This window comes from Stegodyphus dumicola, chromosome 8 (genome assembly GCF_044657685.1).
Source record: "Stegodyphus dumicola isolate Sdum_Otavi_A_Nest chromosome 8, ASM4465768v1".
Taxonomy (NCBI): Eukaryota; Metazoa; Arthropoda; class Arachnida; order Araneae; family Eresidae; genus Stegodyphus; species Stegodyphus dumicola.
This window is the reverse complement of record NC_140775.1, coordinates 99909672-99925790: the sequence shown is the minus strand read 5'-3', so window position 1 is coordinate 99925790 and position 16119 is coordinate 99909672. Positions and strand designations below refer to the sequence as shown.

The following is a 16119-nucleotide window of genomic DNA, read 5'->3' as shown; positions in this document are numbered from 1 at the left end:
AGGAAGATTTTTTATGACCATCCCGTATATAGTATATATATATATATATAGTTACGCCTAAATAAAATTTTTTTCTATAATACAAAAAAGGAGCTGTAAGGGAGAAATAAATAGTAATTTGATATACTTTCCCTCAAAAATGTATGTATTGTCTTCCTTTTATCAGAAATGGAAAATATTTTATTCATTAACTTTTCACTGCGTAGTAAAATAAATCTGATATAGAAGTTATTCTTTTTAATATTCAATATCACGTTTCCCATTCATTTATAACCACTATATTGATTTTGAAAAGCTCATAACAGTTACTATTACTGCCAACAAAGAAAGCATGTGAGTAAGCCATACTGTTAACACTCCATAACCTTCTTTATGGTCATGATTAACATAGGTATACGTTATTAAGAGGAGGATGGAGATGACGACGGCAAGCAGAATAAGAGAGTTTCGTGGCAAGAAGCTAACGAAGGACTGGAGCTTTCATAAGATTTCCCAAGTAATGTTCATCTATGTCAGTACATGATATTACGAAGTTTTGTTGTATGTATACGCAGCGAATTTTTAAAAGAATCTCTTACTGTGGCAAACATTCAAAGTTGACTTGTCATCATGCTAAGAAATTCGTATCTTTCTTGTGATAATATACATAGTAATTTTAAAATGTTGTTTAGTTTTTTTTTACCAAATGAAATTTTCCAATAAGAAATAAAGGGAAAATAAATCGCTCTTGGGAAAAAAAAAAAAAAAAAAAAAAAAAAAAACACCTATTGTTATTATTAAACACTGTTTAATTCTAAAATTCTAAAATACAAATACATAGGGGGAAATTTATTATACATAAATGAAGCACTACACATGATACTCTAAATAAATATTTTCTGCTATTGAGATCAAAAGCACTTTTTCAACATGCTGTAATGTCTCTGATCTTTGTTTGGTGATCGATTTCACCCTTTCGCAACGTTAGCTGATTTAGTCTTTGTTTAATTACATCGCAACGTTAGTCTTTGTTTTTTAAGATAGTGATAGCATGGTACTTGGCAGACGATATGCAACAGCCAAATCTCGGGTACGCATGCCATCTTCATACGTTTCAATAATCTCTTTTCTTCCCCTCCTTTGTTATCCTAACAGTTATTTTCGTTGCTTGACTCTTCTCTTTCTCTTTTCTAAAACTCATTATTAATGAATTCACAGAACATTTACGCGAAAAAATATAAATCCACTAAAAGTTCACACTTATAGCTCAGGTAGTTTACTGAATCATAGCACCAGGCGTACTGGCGCTCATTTGCACTGTCTCGAAAGGGTAAGCATAACTGTAGCGAGTGTAGTCGTGATACATCGAACTCGAGCCATATTCCAAACAAACGTCGGACATCAAATAAAAATTTCCGAGTCCAAACACAACGCATACTAAATTGCACGTATTTCAAAGTAGACGTATACATAGATGTATACATAATATAATAAGTGAAATGCACGCCATTGCCCTAGCTCTACGCAGAGTGAAGAATCTTCGTTTAAGGGAATAGGATAGTTCTTTCGAAATCTGAGATAGATAGTGATTTGCTCTTATTTCTGTTTAAGGTGAATCGTGCAAAATCTTGCCAAGCTTGAATAAAACTGTGGAAAAGTGTAGAACTAACATTTGCCGTGTAAAGGTTTCAGTAAGAACTGGTACTTGCTTTGTTTTCGGGGTGGATAGCCAATTTTCTTACCGTTTTCAAAATATTCGTGAAAGACTGTAAGATGACTACAATGCTGATGAGACTGGGCTGTATTATCGTGTTACAACGGACGGCTCGTTAAGTTACAAACATGTTGCACACTCTGGATCCAAAAAAGCGATGGATCGCGTAAAAGTTTTGTGCTGCTCAAACATGTCAGGAACGGACAAGAGGAAGCTGTTGGTTATAGGAAAACGCATTAAGCCTCGCTGCTTTAAAGGACTTAGGATGGAGAGTTTACCTAAGGCTCCTCTAAACCAGGCTGAATCACTAACTTTTCTCTCTTGTCGAGGGAGGGACCGCGCTACCAATTTTGGCGCGTTTATCGCACACGCTGGCTGAATGTCTGCTGTTTTTTTTTTAAAGATTTATTTTATAGACGCGCGGCATTCAGCGCACATAAACTTTTCGGATAATTTATTAATTCTCGAATAGTATATAGACGTTTTCACTTAAATAAAAATTTCGCGTATATTTTCTAAACATATTCAAAATAACTTATTCTTTAGATGTTTCAGTTTTGTTAGCAGACTAAAATAAATAAGATATGAATAAAAACTTTCAATAGTGTCAAATGGGGAAATAGTTAAAGCGTAGAGTGTGCAAATAAATTTATCTTAATGACATTTTAACAAAAATTTCCATAAAAACACTAAATTCATACTAAAAAAATAACTTAAGAATATGTTGTCATTTTAGTCTGAGGTATATGGAAATAATTGTGCAAGACTCTGAAGAAACACTTTCTTTTAAATGTGTGAAATATTTCATAACATATATGGAAGAAGAAAGTACAGCATTCTGTGTTTTGGATGATTTTCACCAAATGTAATATAAATACGAACTAGAAACCGTAGTAAAAAGTCCTTCCTCTCCAATCAGATCACCTTTGTGTTGCATTGTATTTGTAATACTTCTAAAAATCCAATTTTTACCTAAATTAAAAAACAGTTATTCCATAAAAGATAATAAATTTGAACGTATATAGAATGAATTTTGTAATTTGAGTTATGTTACAAAATAATTCATAGTTTATATATTTTATACTAATAATTTAGATAAAACCTGTCCAATTTAAGAATGTGTGTTAACCATGGGAAGTTATCTTGCAAAAATTTAAAAGTATTAAAATGGCCTCTATTTAAGATGTAACTGCATTTATAATTATTTTGTAATTGTGAATAGATTATATTATTGCAATTAGATTATGCACTTACAACATAATTGCATAAAGTAATGAAATTAAGAGTTCACAGATACAATGTAATATAATTACAATGCAATTACCTAAATTGTAATTATAATCACTTATTTAATACCACAATATTATTACAATCACAATGTAATTTAAATTGGGTACTATATTTGCATACCCTCCACTCAAAAGGAGGTACTGATAAGCCTGGAAGTTATTATCAACAAAAAGCCTGTTCAGGACAGTTTGATGACAATTTCCACCGGGCTAAAAGTACATTCTTAAGCCCAGGCAAATCATGACAATAAAAATCATTTAGTCTTATGATTCACTATATTTTAAACCCTAAATTTGAATTCTTCACCAAATTATTTACCTATATTTTAACATACTTTATGAATTATTAGAAGCAATATGGCAAATATCTTTTAAAAATAACTGTAAAATATTTGTATCCATTAATTGATTCAGATACACACTTTTATTATTTAAGTATATCAAAATAACAGTTTCATGTTCCTGAAATACAAAAATTATGGAAAAAGTTAAAATAATATTCTTAGAAGCATATGATATTAGTCACCAGCTGCAAAATAGTTAATTTTTTGCCCTAAATACAAGTTTATTACACAGTAGTCAAATGTGTAACTTAATAACATGTTATATAAAAAATTAATGATAATAAGTTTATCAGAAATGAATTAATTCTGCAAATAAACTTTCTGCATTTGAAAATTTTCTACACCTGAGGGGAGAAAGAGATCTAGTAAAATTAGATTTATTATAACTTCAGTTGGACCAAATACCTTCTCTCTATATACTATATGCATCACTAAAGAAGTAAATAAAATTATCATGCTTAAAAAACAGATGTACCATACCAGTTTTTTTCCCCTTGTTACCCTTTACATTGAGAAATAACAAACAGTACAATGCTGAAAAATACTATCCTTGAAATTTTGTTTAAATGAAGAAACACACACCATCTTTTTATTTAAGCATTACACTTCAAAAACAGATACACATACCAATTTATTTTCACTAGCCTTTATACTGATAACATGCCATATAAAAATGAAAAGAATTATCCTTGAAATTTAGATAAAATGAAGTAACACAATGGGAAAATTTATGCACACGGACAACTTTTCTCTATTGCATGTTGTCTGACATGATCCACAAGTGCCTAAAAATGTATCCAAAGAAACACATTTCAATATTAACAAAAAATTGTTTACAGATTAAAATTCATTTATTTCATACCAGTATTATAAAGATCATGCATGAAACAAATCTGCTTTCCCATACTTTTAAGTAAAACTTAACTGAAATTTTATACTGGAAAATATGCTATATTTCTATATATTAGAAACAAGAAAATAATACCATAATAATATACTCATAGCCTAGCAGAAAGTAACATATATAACATCAAACACAGAAATTTATATACTCGTAGCCTAGGAAAAAGTAATACATATTACATAAAACACATAAATTATTTAATATAAAACATACATACCTTCTAAAATTATTTTACTTTTTGTTTCTTATTGGCCGATGCTGATGAATATGAAACGTTATGGGCTCTTTTGTTGATAAGATGCTGTGTAAGGCCTTTGCATCTAGTAATAAAAAAATTATCAATAATTACTTTCTTAAGATTACAGCATTCTGGCATGGCCACATGCGTACATTTATCAATTATTCTTTCAACTAATTCTTTTGTGATGGCTGATTGTAAACGAAGGAGTACATCTTTACATTTTTGAAATTCTCGTTCAGCTTCCCTACATATTCGATACATTCCTGAAGAGATGACCTTCAGTCCACCTTTATTGCTGTGTTTTGTAAGAATTGTGCGATGCTCGGGTATGTCAGGTTCCAGCATGTCCTCTGAAATGGTCATAGCTGTTTTACAATTTTCACATATGCTTTTTTTTTTTCAACAACTTATTATATATGGCTCCTGCGATGTAATGTATATCATTTTCTTCCACAGCTGGGGGCAAGCGACGTTTCACTGCCACTGCAGAAGAGGTAGATGGCACTACAGAATTGGAGATAGGATGCAAGACCTCCTTTCTGATAGCGACCTCTAATTCAGAAGCATCAAAGAGGCTGTGGTCACTTTCAGAACAATAATTTGGATTATTGATATCCGAAATGAACTGTGATAGGCACACTAATTTCAGTGCTCTCTTGGCTTGCAAAGCAGTAGGCTTTGCACCCGACTTTCGTCTAATCTGCGAAAAGGCATTTTCCAGCGCATCTTGTGTCAACCTGCCTGGTAAGAAAAATGTAAACCCCTCGGAAAATAATTCTTTTGAGAGTTTCACAACACTCAATGTGCTCATAATAATGCCAGTTTGAAATGGCTTCCATGCTTTTCCAAACTGAACAGTTTCAGTCACATGAATGAATTTCAATAAAATATTAAATTTCTCATCTTGATTTTTGATAGTGATGCCTTTTTTGGATGCCTTGCAGTCATAATTGTAAACCATTCTGCTACAAGTCTCAGCCACCATGCAGAAGTTAATGCTTCTTTTGCAACTTGGTGTAAAATAACTGCTTTTTCAATAGCAGCAGCTGTTTTTACAGAAAACAATTGCACAGCAGATGCCACATTCATCGAGGAAAAGTGTGTTGGGAAGAGATGAACTCTGTTCAAGTGATGTAGAGATCTCAGGGCAGCATCTGATTCTATCTCACTTGACCAGAGTCGTTTCACATACACTGAAGATACTATCCTCGATGGCAAGGCATGCTGCTGGCGAAATTCCTCTGGTAATATCATAATACTTGTAAGAAATGCATTTCTCATGTTTTTAATGAGATGTGGTACATTTGCAATACTGTGAATGAAAACATCAGGTCCTCCAATATTGTAATTTGTCTTCCTATCTGTCCTAGAGACAGATACATCCAATGACGACCACATTGCTCTGTTATTGCTTCCCATATCTGAAACAGAGGCTCTTACAATTAAACCTATTTCTGTAGCTGCTACTACAGTTCTATGAATTAGATCTTTCATGTCAGAACCTGATGTTGAAGGCCCTGTTAATTCATTGGCAACAATCTGTTTCCATGATGTTTTAAGGCCTCTAAGCATTACAATAGTGTAATGCTTAGCAACTGCAGGTTTTCCTAACGTAACATTTCCAATGAATGACTTAGACGATGTATCAAAATCTTGATATGAAGCTATTTCCATTTCGTCAACTAAAAGGCAGCAGTTCCTATCAAGAGCATCCAATGAATGAACTTTTGTCTTGAGGAAAAAAAACAAATTTTCTAAAATGCCGAAATTTATTTTTATTTCCCTAATCCTCCTGTTCAAGGTACTGTACGATGGTGCTGGATATCCAGTACTTCTGAGGTAATTATATCATGTTTGCCCAAAGCAAATCGCATCTTCAGTCCTTTTATAATGGACTTTTCTGACCAGTTCCTTTTTGGCTGCACAGCAAGGGCTCCTACTTGCTCATCGGACAAAAATGATGTCAATTTTGCATCTTTTTTTTGAAGCTGTTGCTCAAGGAATTCTATTTTTTTAACAACTCTTCATTTGAAGCAGGTAGAGTTTCCTACATTCAAAAAGAAATAGTAAACATGTTATGCTGTGATTATTTTTTTAAACAATGGTTGGATGAATTAATATATTGGTAATAACAATGATTTTTTCAACAATTTTTTTGGAGAATATTAAATAATTTACCACTTCAGTATTTGGCTTAGGACATCTTACTTCTCTTATCCTCTTGTCAGTTACAGATGGTGGTGGATTTGGAATGCTAAAGAGTGTTGGTACTGCAGTTTTTCTTAGTTTTTTTCTATCTTTGCATAGTGACTCAAATTGAGATTCCTCAAAATGATCCTGAAAATACATAAAGTAATAAATAAAAAGTACACAAAATAAATAAAAGTACAAAAAACAAACCACACAGTGAGGTTGTGCCAAAGGCAGCAAGCATGAACTGTAAGTAAGTATAGGCAATAAATAAATATGCAAGTAATTAAATTAGGCCCAGTATTATAAAAAAGTGAAACAATAAACAAACCATGTCTAACATATCAGCAGCAGCATCTTGTAAGCTTGGACAGAATTTAATTATCCAATATTTATTTTTTGCCTATAATTTAAGGTGTTCTTCAGAACATTATCCAAAAATTAAATGAAGTAGTGTTTTGCTATAACATTAAAAACAACTAAAATAAAACTTTATATTTCTTGCTATAGTGCTCTTACAATAGATAAGAAAATAAGAGTTCACTACACCCAACTTTTAAGATACTAGGCCGATAAATACATTTATAATTAGAGCAGACTATGATTCTTGTTATAATTGTAGTAATGTTTATTGCTCTAATTGAAATATTTAATTTTTAATTCTCTAATCATTCAAAACATAGCCCTAATTTCGGAGCTCAGTGCTAACATGCATTTTAAAAAGCATCAAGGCCAGTTTAAACGACTATTTTTTAAATTACATCGGCACAGACATATCCAATTAAAGTTATTAAAAACTCTAGAACGTAGTTCAGTAGCTTTCTGAATTTGTAGGCAATTTTTTATTTAGAGATGACAACACAAAATAACGCTTCAGAAAATATTATTTATCATGTATAAAAATCTGTTTCGTAACACAGATCAGTAATAATTGTTTATCAATGTCATGAGGATTTAATTTGAGGAGATCACATTCTTTAGAAGTATCAAATTCATGAAAGGATTTTTGGCTTGGCCTTTGAAATTCATCATTACAGGCAGATTTATTTGATTGTTATGCATGCATTAAACACTACACATGCATTAAAAACACTACACATGCATTAAAAACACTACAATTATTTTTGAAAAGTACACATGCAGTTTCACAAGTTTTCTGTGCTTATTTGAATGTTCTGCATTCATTTCTAAATCTTTACTCTTATTATCTTTTTAAAATTGCCAAATTGTATAATACTGTGATTATAAATATATGGTACTTGCAATTATTGAAGTCAGATTATATATATTTTGTCTCATACTATTCAATTTATTCTATTGACTTCAGATGTCAATGTCAAAATTCTGGAAGTTATTTTAACCAAGAAACAGTAGTGGGCACCGTGCATAAACAACTCATCTAACTTTTTAACAACAGTGATTATAAAATAAAGAAAAAAATTATATATCATTCCAACGATATTGAAACTATAGTATAATGTTACATATATCTTTAGCAAACATTCAGATTTTATCTTGACTTTCCAAATTATTATTTATTTTTTAATAAATTTCAATATGCTAATGATTTTCATGTTACATTAGTATAAATTCCACAATTAGCACAGGAAAACAAAATCTGCGCTTTATATTAGAAGAGAAATTTCTTTCCCACATTCAAAACATCCACATTGGCGATGTTTGGCGACGGGTACATTAACCCTAGACTAATTTAATTATAGCTATTATTACAGAAATTAGCAGATACTCAGGTTATCGTACACAAGAATTTCACTTTACTTGCACATTATAAACATCAGAGAAGATATAAACTCTAAATGAAGGCGTAATTAACATTATACTTACTAAGCAAAGTTCAGGGCCTGGACCAGGTTTCCAATTGTCTCTTCGGCAATTATTTACCCATATTTTTCTTCTTTCTTCATTTTTAGGAAATTTTACCAATGTATGACCTTTCCGTGAATGATTTGAACAATTAATAGCTGCACATCCGCCCATTTTACACAAAAAAACACAAAAAATTGTTGCACCGTAACTACACAGCCGCCATTAAATCTCCCACTTGGGATCGTGAATGCCTGATGATTCAGCCTGGTATATAGGAGCCTTAAGTTTACCAGTTGTGTATCATGCGAACAGAAATGCATGGATGACCTCTGAACTTTTTAAAGAATGGTTGAAGGATTGGGACAGAGAGCTACAACGCCAGTCGAGAAAAGTGCTGCTTCTTCTTGACAATTGTGCAGCACATCCTCATTTAGATTGCTTGATGAACCTCTAACTGGAATTTCTACCTCCCAGAACCACAGCTTTGGTCAAGCCAATGGACATGGGCATCATAAAAAATTTGAAGACCTTTTATCGTGCAAGGTTGGTTAATTACATCCTTGAAGCAATTGAAGAAAGTTTGCTGATCTCATCGTCAAAAGCTAGCGAAGTCAGTGCAAAGGTCAACATCTTACAAGCAATTACATTTGTGGCCGACAGCTGGCGAGAAGTGAGCAGTGAGACAATTCAGAACTATTTTTCTCACTGTGCCTTTAAGCACTTGGTTTTGGAGATGGATGTGGACATGCTCATTGAAAGTGAAAATGATTATTTTCATGTGGAACTTCAACAGGTACAAAATTGCGAAGAATTTTTATCCATGGACAACGAGCTTCAATGCTACGATGAAAATGAAGATTACGACGCTGCAAACGTTGCAGCAAAACACACGACAGCATCGGAAGACCAAGAAAGTGATGATGGTGATGCCGCTAATAAGTTGGTGCAAGTGATAACACAAGATGCAAGGAAATGCGTTGAAACTTTGCATCGGTATTTCATGCAGGAGGGAAATGAAGGCAGTCCCATTGCTGCGTTAGACGTTTGTGGCGATTTCGTTCACGTGCAATCCATTGGATAAGTTCTTCAATGTTCACTGGAACTTGGAAGAACTTGTTTTTATTGTGCTTCGATCGTGGAGATTGTTTCTTAGAATCTGTTTCTAAATTAATTTTCTCAATGAAAAAAGTTTCGACTGTAGTTCTTGTTTGTACATGTACGCTCGCCATACGTGTGTACTGCACCATAAAGTTCATAATTACATTTAAATACATGATTTACATGTACATTTACTGTTTTCTACATATAGCACGCCCCGCCTTACAACATAGGACATGTTCGTGTAATCGGACCAGCCGATTATTAGAACCAAAACCTTCCCGATTAACTGGAATCGACTGTATATGTTTTTAACTATATTTTTATTTTGATTCGACTCCTCTTTTCTATACACATATAGGGTTTTAATTCAGCCGGCACCTAAAGTAAAATGTGTTTCGTTACTTTAATTTATTGTTCAATTATTTGTTATTAATTTTATTATCTTTTTTCATGAATCTGCTTTGTATAACTAAAACAAAACAGAAAAAAAATATTAATTTCAATGCAGTATATGCATCGGTGTGGGTATTTGTCACATGGGAAATTGTCACTGCAAGTTTTTTTTTTTTTTTTTTTTTTCGAGGGGGGGGGGTCTGGTCATCCTTACGATAAACGCAATACTGAATTTATTTCCTAGTATAAATAATTTTCTAAGACATTGATACTCGTATAAAGATTGCATCTGCATTTCTCTGTATTTAACAGGCAAGTAGCAATGTATGTGTTTTTATAGACCTTACCTCATTTTCTCCATGGTCTTGCATAAAGAATAGTTGACATTTTAAAATTTATACCTTCTTAATGTCAGTTTTAATTTCTAACTAAAAATTAACTTTGTTCATAAAAAATATGATTATATATTATTACAAAAAACAGAGTTTTCTTGGCAACAAATAATGAATACAAATAATGAATAAAGAATTGGCTGACTTTGCCTATAGAACCAAAATAAATAAAATAAGCATTTGCTTTCTTGGCACTAATTTATTTACATTTTGAATAACTGTTGACATTTCATTTTGCTACAATCCACTTGTATTAAATATTGTAGATCATATGAAATAAAGCTATTGATTTGAAGTAAAGACATTACAAAAGTGTCAATATTTAATATTAGCTCAAAAACTGAAGTAATATGTAAATCAGAAGGCAGGGGGGTAGTAAATGCAATTAAAGAATATAGCAGTTATAGTTTTTTTAATAGAGCCCAAAATTTGAGTAACGAAGCTCAAAATAAATTATTTAATAGCTTTGGGATTAGCATACATTTCCTTGAATGTATACCATGTTAGTAACACACAAATAATACATTCACAAAATTGGTCTCAGTATGTCCAGTTGCCAAAATGTTAAAAAATCTAAGGATGTTTTAAATGGTTCAACTTTTCAGACTTCTATAATTAGAAAATAAAATTTCAAGTGGTGATGAATATCCTTCTGAAGTGATTCTTGATAACAGTTACAGAAATTTCAATGCCTAAAAGCATATATTTTTAAAAATCTAGGGGAAAAAATACTGACAATTAAAAAACATTTAATTTTAGTTCATGGTCGATGTAAAATCAAAGTTCACCTCATAATTAAGAAGAAATGTTTTTAGAAAACATAGGGGCTTATTCTTATCATTCTATTGAATTTTTCTTTCTGAAATATATTATCTACAGTAAATTTATTAAATAAGGAATAGATGCTGCAGCGAATGAACTTTCTGGTCCTATCCGGTTTTCTATGGACTTAATGTTATTTTATATGGCTACAGTGAATTTTCAAATGTATAAAAATTGGAATTAATGAATTTTGTGGATATTTGGACTGAAAATGTTTTGCATTAATCAAACTATACTATATTTCAAGAATTTCTGCAACTTTCAGTTGAAAAATTACAAATATATAAATTCAACCTGCTGAGGTATTAGAAGAATGAAAAATATACTTACATTACTGCATTTATCTTCATCACCTCTCTGTGTTCTAAACAAAAGGTTTTGCAAAGCACTGAATTCTTTGAAAACCAAGATATATAATAAATATACCTTACAAGATACTTTAGTGTCATGCATCAAACAAAAGAATTACTATTGATCCATTGGAATAAAAAACTTGAATCTGTTCTTTGATTGAGCTATTACATAATATTCTGTTCAAGGCTGATTCTTGTTTATAATGTGTAACTGGAAGGACATGTTTAAAACATGAAATTTCATAATCTTATGTAACAATAATTGTGATTAACTTTTAATGTATTTTTTAAAATTACAGTTTACTATTAACCTACTCAGGGAGATGAGACAATTAATTTAATCACTCTTTCTGTGTGATTTATCAATACAGTTTGACATTATTTTATGAGTTGATCCATCTGCTTGATCTGTTGATCCATCCATTTAGCTGATGGGATATAACAAACCTAATTTTCAGTTCCAGAAGTTCAATATAGTGGGGCTCAATTGTAATTACTTATATTTTGGTATCAGTATACTCTTAATAAGTTTTAAAAAATGATAATAATAATAATAATCGAGTTTTATTTTGTAGGGAAAATAATATGCCATTTGAAACCAAAGAGAAATAACATAATGGAATTGGAAAGCCAAGTCTTCAAACCAAAAAATAATATACAACAACACTATCTAGACCAGAGATGGGGAAAAGAAAGGCCCATGGACTGAATCCTGCATATTTTTAAATCTGTGCAATGACACATTTATCTTTCTTACCTGGTTTTGTAAGAAAATTACAGCAAGCAGCAGCACGAGTGTGTAGTTACTGTTACAATATGTATGCATATATATATATATGTATAGCAATATATTTATATTAGCAATCAACCTGAGAATGCAAGATATGCTAAAAAGGATGTGCACCCATTGAAGAATATAACCCTATCATTTCTAGCAGCTCTAACTTAGAAATTATAAATGAAATATGAATATTGTTGAGATAAAGACTAATCAGAAACAGAAGCTTAAAGAATATTTCACAACTAAATTTTTATTTGAAAACGAAACAGTATGCATGTCAATAATTTGATGACCAATAATAACAGATGCCGTTTCTGGTGTATTTATAATTTTTTAAAAACATTTCTACTAGATATGGGTATTTCCCTCTATTGTGACTGGTGAACCACAGAGATGCAGCAGAAGAATCATCATGGATTTGTCCATATGATAAAGTGACCACACGTCCTGATTTTGGTGGGACAGTCCCGTTTTTTAGAAAACATCTGCATTTCTTATTTTAAATGTACTGTAAAATTAACATTTATTAATTATTATAGTAAATATAAAGAAATAAAAATATATAAATAAAAAAACACATAAAATGCATGCAGAGTTAACTAAATTAGGCGATGTAACAAGTTAGATTTACTCGGTGGTGTTCGATCATTGTTGTTACGTCTCGTCAAGGAATACGTATTATTAACGGAGGAACAGCTAGCATTAGCTGAAGGGCTATTTGGTTTTCCACACCATAAACCACTATCAAAGTTTCAGATCAATTGATTGTATGTCGCAAATGATCAAAATATTGTACGACAAAAAATTTGCAGTGCGAGGACAAAAACCGAAGCAATTATTTGTAATGTTTTTCACCATATTCGTTTTCACAATAGCAGAAAGAATTAGATAAATGCATATTTATATCTATATATTATGATGCTTCCAACCACAAAAATTTAAAATTATTTGCCACAATTGTTAGACTTTTTGATCCAGAAACAGGAATTTAAATTAGAATATTAGATTTTGTTTCTTTGCCAGGTGAAACTTCATATATAATTTTTGATTCAAAAAATACTATTTTAAAAAAGAATAATTTGAATAATAATATTTTTGCCTATTGTGAGGATAACACTAATGCAAATTTTGGTGGAAAAGCTAGAAGAGGCATCAATAAAGTTTTTACAAAACTTAATAAACATTTGAACCAAAAAATTATTGGAGTAGGTTATGCAGCGCATATTCTATATAGCACTATTCAAACAGCATCTGACTTACTTCCAATGGATCTTGAAAATATTATTGAAAAAATTGATTTGTACTTTTATATATATACTGTGCATGTTAAAAGTTTGAAGGATTTTTGTGAAAGCGCAGAAATCGAATATTAAAAAAGGAAATTTTATGGGAATATGAGGAAAAATCATTTTAATATATTAGAAACCATTTTCCAAAAAATAATATTTGCAAAAATGATCTTTTTGATGAGGTGTCATTGGTAAAAAAATATGTTACTGAAGAAAAAATTAAATGTTGGTGGTCTGCAAATGTGGAAACAGACAAAAAGTGAACGGAGTTATTTCTTCATTTTAAACAGAATAATATTCCTTATGAAAATATTTTGAAAATTGTAGAACACGCACTCTCCCTTCCAGGAACAAATGCAGGAACAAAATGTGTTTTTTATAGTATCAATAAAATATGGAAAATTGAAAAAAATGCAGTTGAACATTAAAGCTTTAAAATCTGTATTAAGGGTAAAATATAATTTGACCAATTCATATGAGAAATTTCATGACATTTTAATAAATGATCCGAATCTATTGCAAAGTATTCAATTGGATAAAAAATATGACCATGAAAGAAAATCATAATTTTTTAAGTAAAATTTTAAATTAATTAAAAACATAATATTCAAATTATAGTTTTTTACAAATGTTTTTATAGTTAACAATAGCTAATAATAAATATATTTTTGTATATTTACAGCCAAGTATACGAATGTACACAATAAAATATATTTTTTTGAATTATTAGTCTGGTTTCATAACTAAATTACAATTATCATTTCATTCTATCTGTCCCGCTTTGTCTCAATGAAAATGTGGTCACTTTATTTTATACGATACAGGCCCCAAATTTTAATACTTTTTCTTTTCCTTTAAGTACAAGGGGAAAATATAGCGGTGATAATTAAAATCATTGTTTATAAAAATAAAACGTGGCAAAATAGACAGAGGCAAAATAGAACTGTAAGTATAATTTTTATATACAAAACATTTCTGAAAATTTTTTAGAGTTTTCCCCTTCTAATTAAACAGCAATATTTTTTCTGTTATGGAGAGATACTTGACACAACAGTTGGACAATGGATTTCATTATGTATGGATAGCCATGTGTATTAAACAATTAAGATGTGATAAAACAATATATGCCAAGCATTTTCATAACCATTAGCAATAGCACAAATCCGATTATTTCTTATTTTTTTGCAAAAAGGAAATTACCAAATAATCAATTATACACATTTATAAGTGCTAAAAAGTATATCATTTACAGCTAAACATGTAATAAAAAACAGTATATATAAATGTGAATTAAGATACAAATAGCCACTGTCTATAAAAGTTAATTTAATTTTTCACACTATTTAAAAGGAATCATTTAAAATTGGCGTAAAAAAAAAAAAGGATAACTTTAAAGTGCAATCCAACTATCTCCACGGGTTTTCTTCCGGAGAGGATCCGTTGGCGGCGAAGCGTATTTACTCGCCAAGCTCGTCAACGGCTAATCGGCCATGAGTTTAGCGGTGTACAGTTACGTTACAAGATATTTAAAAAGGTTAACCGTAATAGAAATTAAAGAAACATATAAAACGCATCTAAAGTTGAGTTAGCCGCAGAAAAAAATTATCAAAAGTTTAAACATGATATTTAAAGCATAGAAATTAAGTTATATTATTATACATATTAAACAAACATATTGCAAGATAATTAAACGGGTGATCCGTGATGTTTAAAGCATATAAATTAAAAAAAACCTTTTAAACGCATCTAAATTTGTGTTAGCCGCAGAAAAAAATATCAAAAGGTTAAATATGATATTTAAAGCATAAAATTATGAAAAAACATATTAAACACATATAAATTAGAGTTAGCTGGCAAAAAATAATATCAAACAATGAAACATGATATTTAAAGGATAAAAATTAGACTTAGCAGGAATAGACATAATATTAATGAGTTAAACATTATAAAGCATATAAATTAAAGTATATATAGCAATATGTCATATATCTTTTGTTAAATTTGTATAGCCCTGAAAAAGGGCCTTCCCCCCCCCCCCCCTCCAAAAAACTGTGTTGTTAAGGAAATTGCCGGAGATTTTATGTCACTGGAAAGCAATCCTTGATGGCAGCCAGAATTTCTATGAATGGATCCTCATTGTTGTGACTTATTTCAGACCAAAATAAATATTCGAGAAGGTGATCTGCTAGGTTTTCCTTATGAAGACCACTTTTCTGCAGTTTAACTTTCAGAGGTCTCCAGTTGGACTCAATAGACTGAGTATGTGCGCCAGTTGCCGGATTAATAAAATGGGTTGAATGATTTACAGTCTGGTGCACATAATACCCATTGTTGGCTAAAGATGCGTACGCCCGTCATTCATCAGTAATGATTGTGGTTCCCTGAGCCACGTGCTTTGTTATTAGCGGTATCAGGGTTGCCGCAGATCTGTTGTTTTCTGGACATATTTCTAGACGAAAATCCTTGGTTTCTCTTTGAAACATTCCAATTATTCACGTTC

General features: G+C 31.0%; 1 protein-coding gene across 1 annotated transcript; it reads left to right on the top strand.

Annotated features, from left to right (window-relative positions):
* The first annotated feature begins 8528 nt into the window (after positions 1–8528).
* Positions 8529–14388, top strand: LOC118198141 (uncharacterized). The gene is made up of 2 exons (XM_085822172.1): positions 8529–9972; positions 12125–14388. The coding sequence occupies exon 1, from the start codon at positions 8985–8987 to the stop codon at positions 9567–9569; it is 585 nt and encodes a 194-aa protein (XP_085678298.1). The 5' UTR covers positions 8529–8984; the 3' UTR covers positions 9570–9972; positions 12125–14388.
* Positions 14389–16119: the final 1731 nt, after the last annotated feature.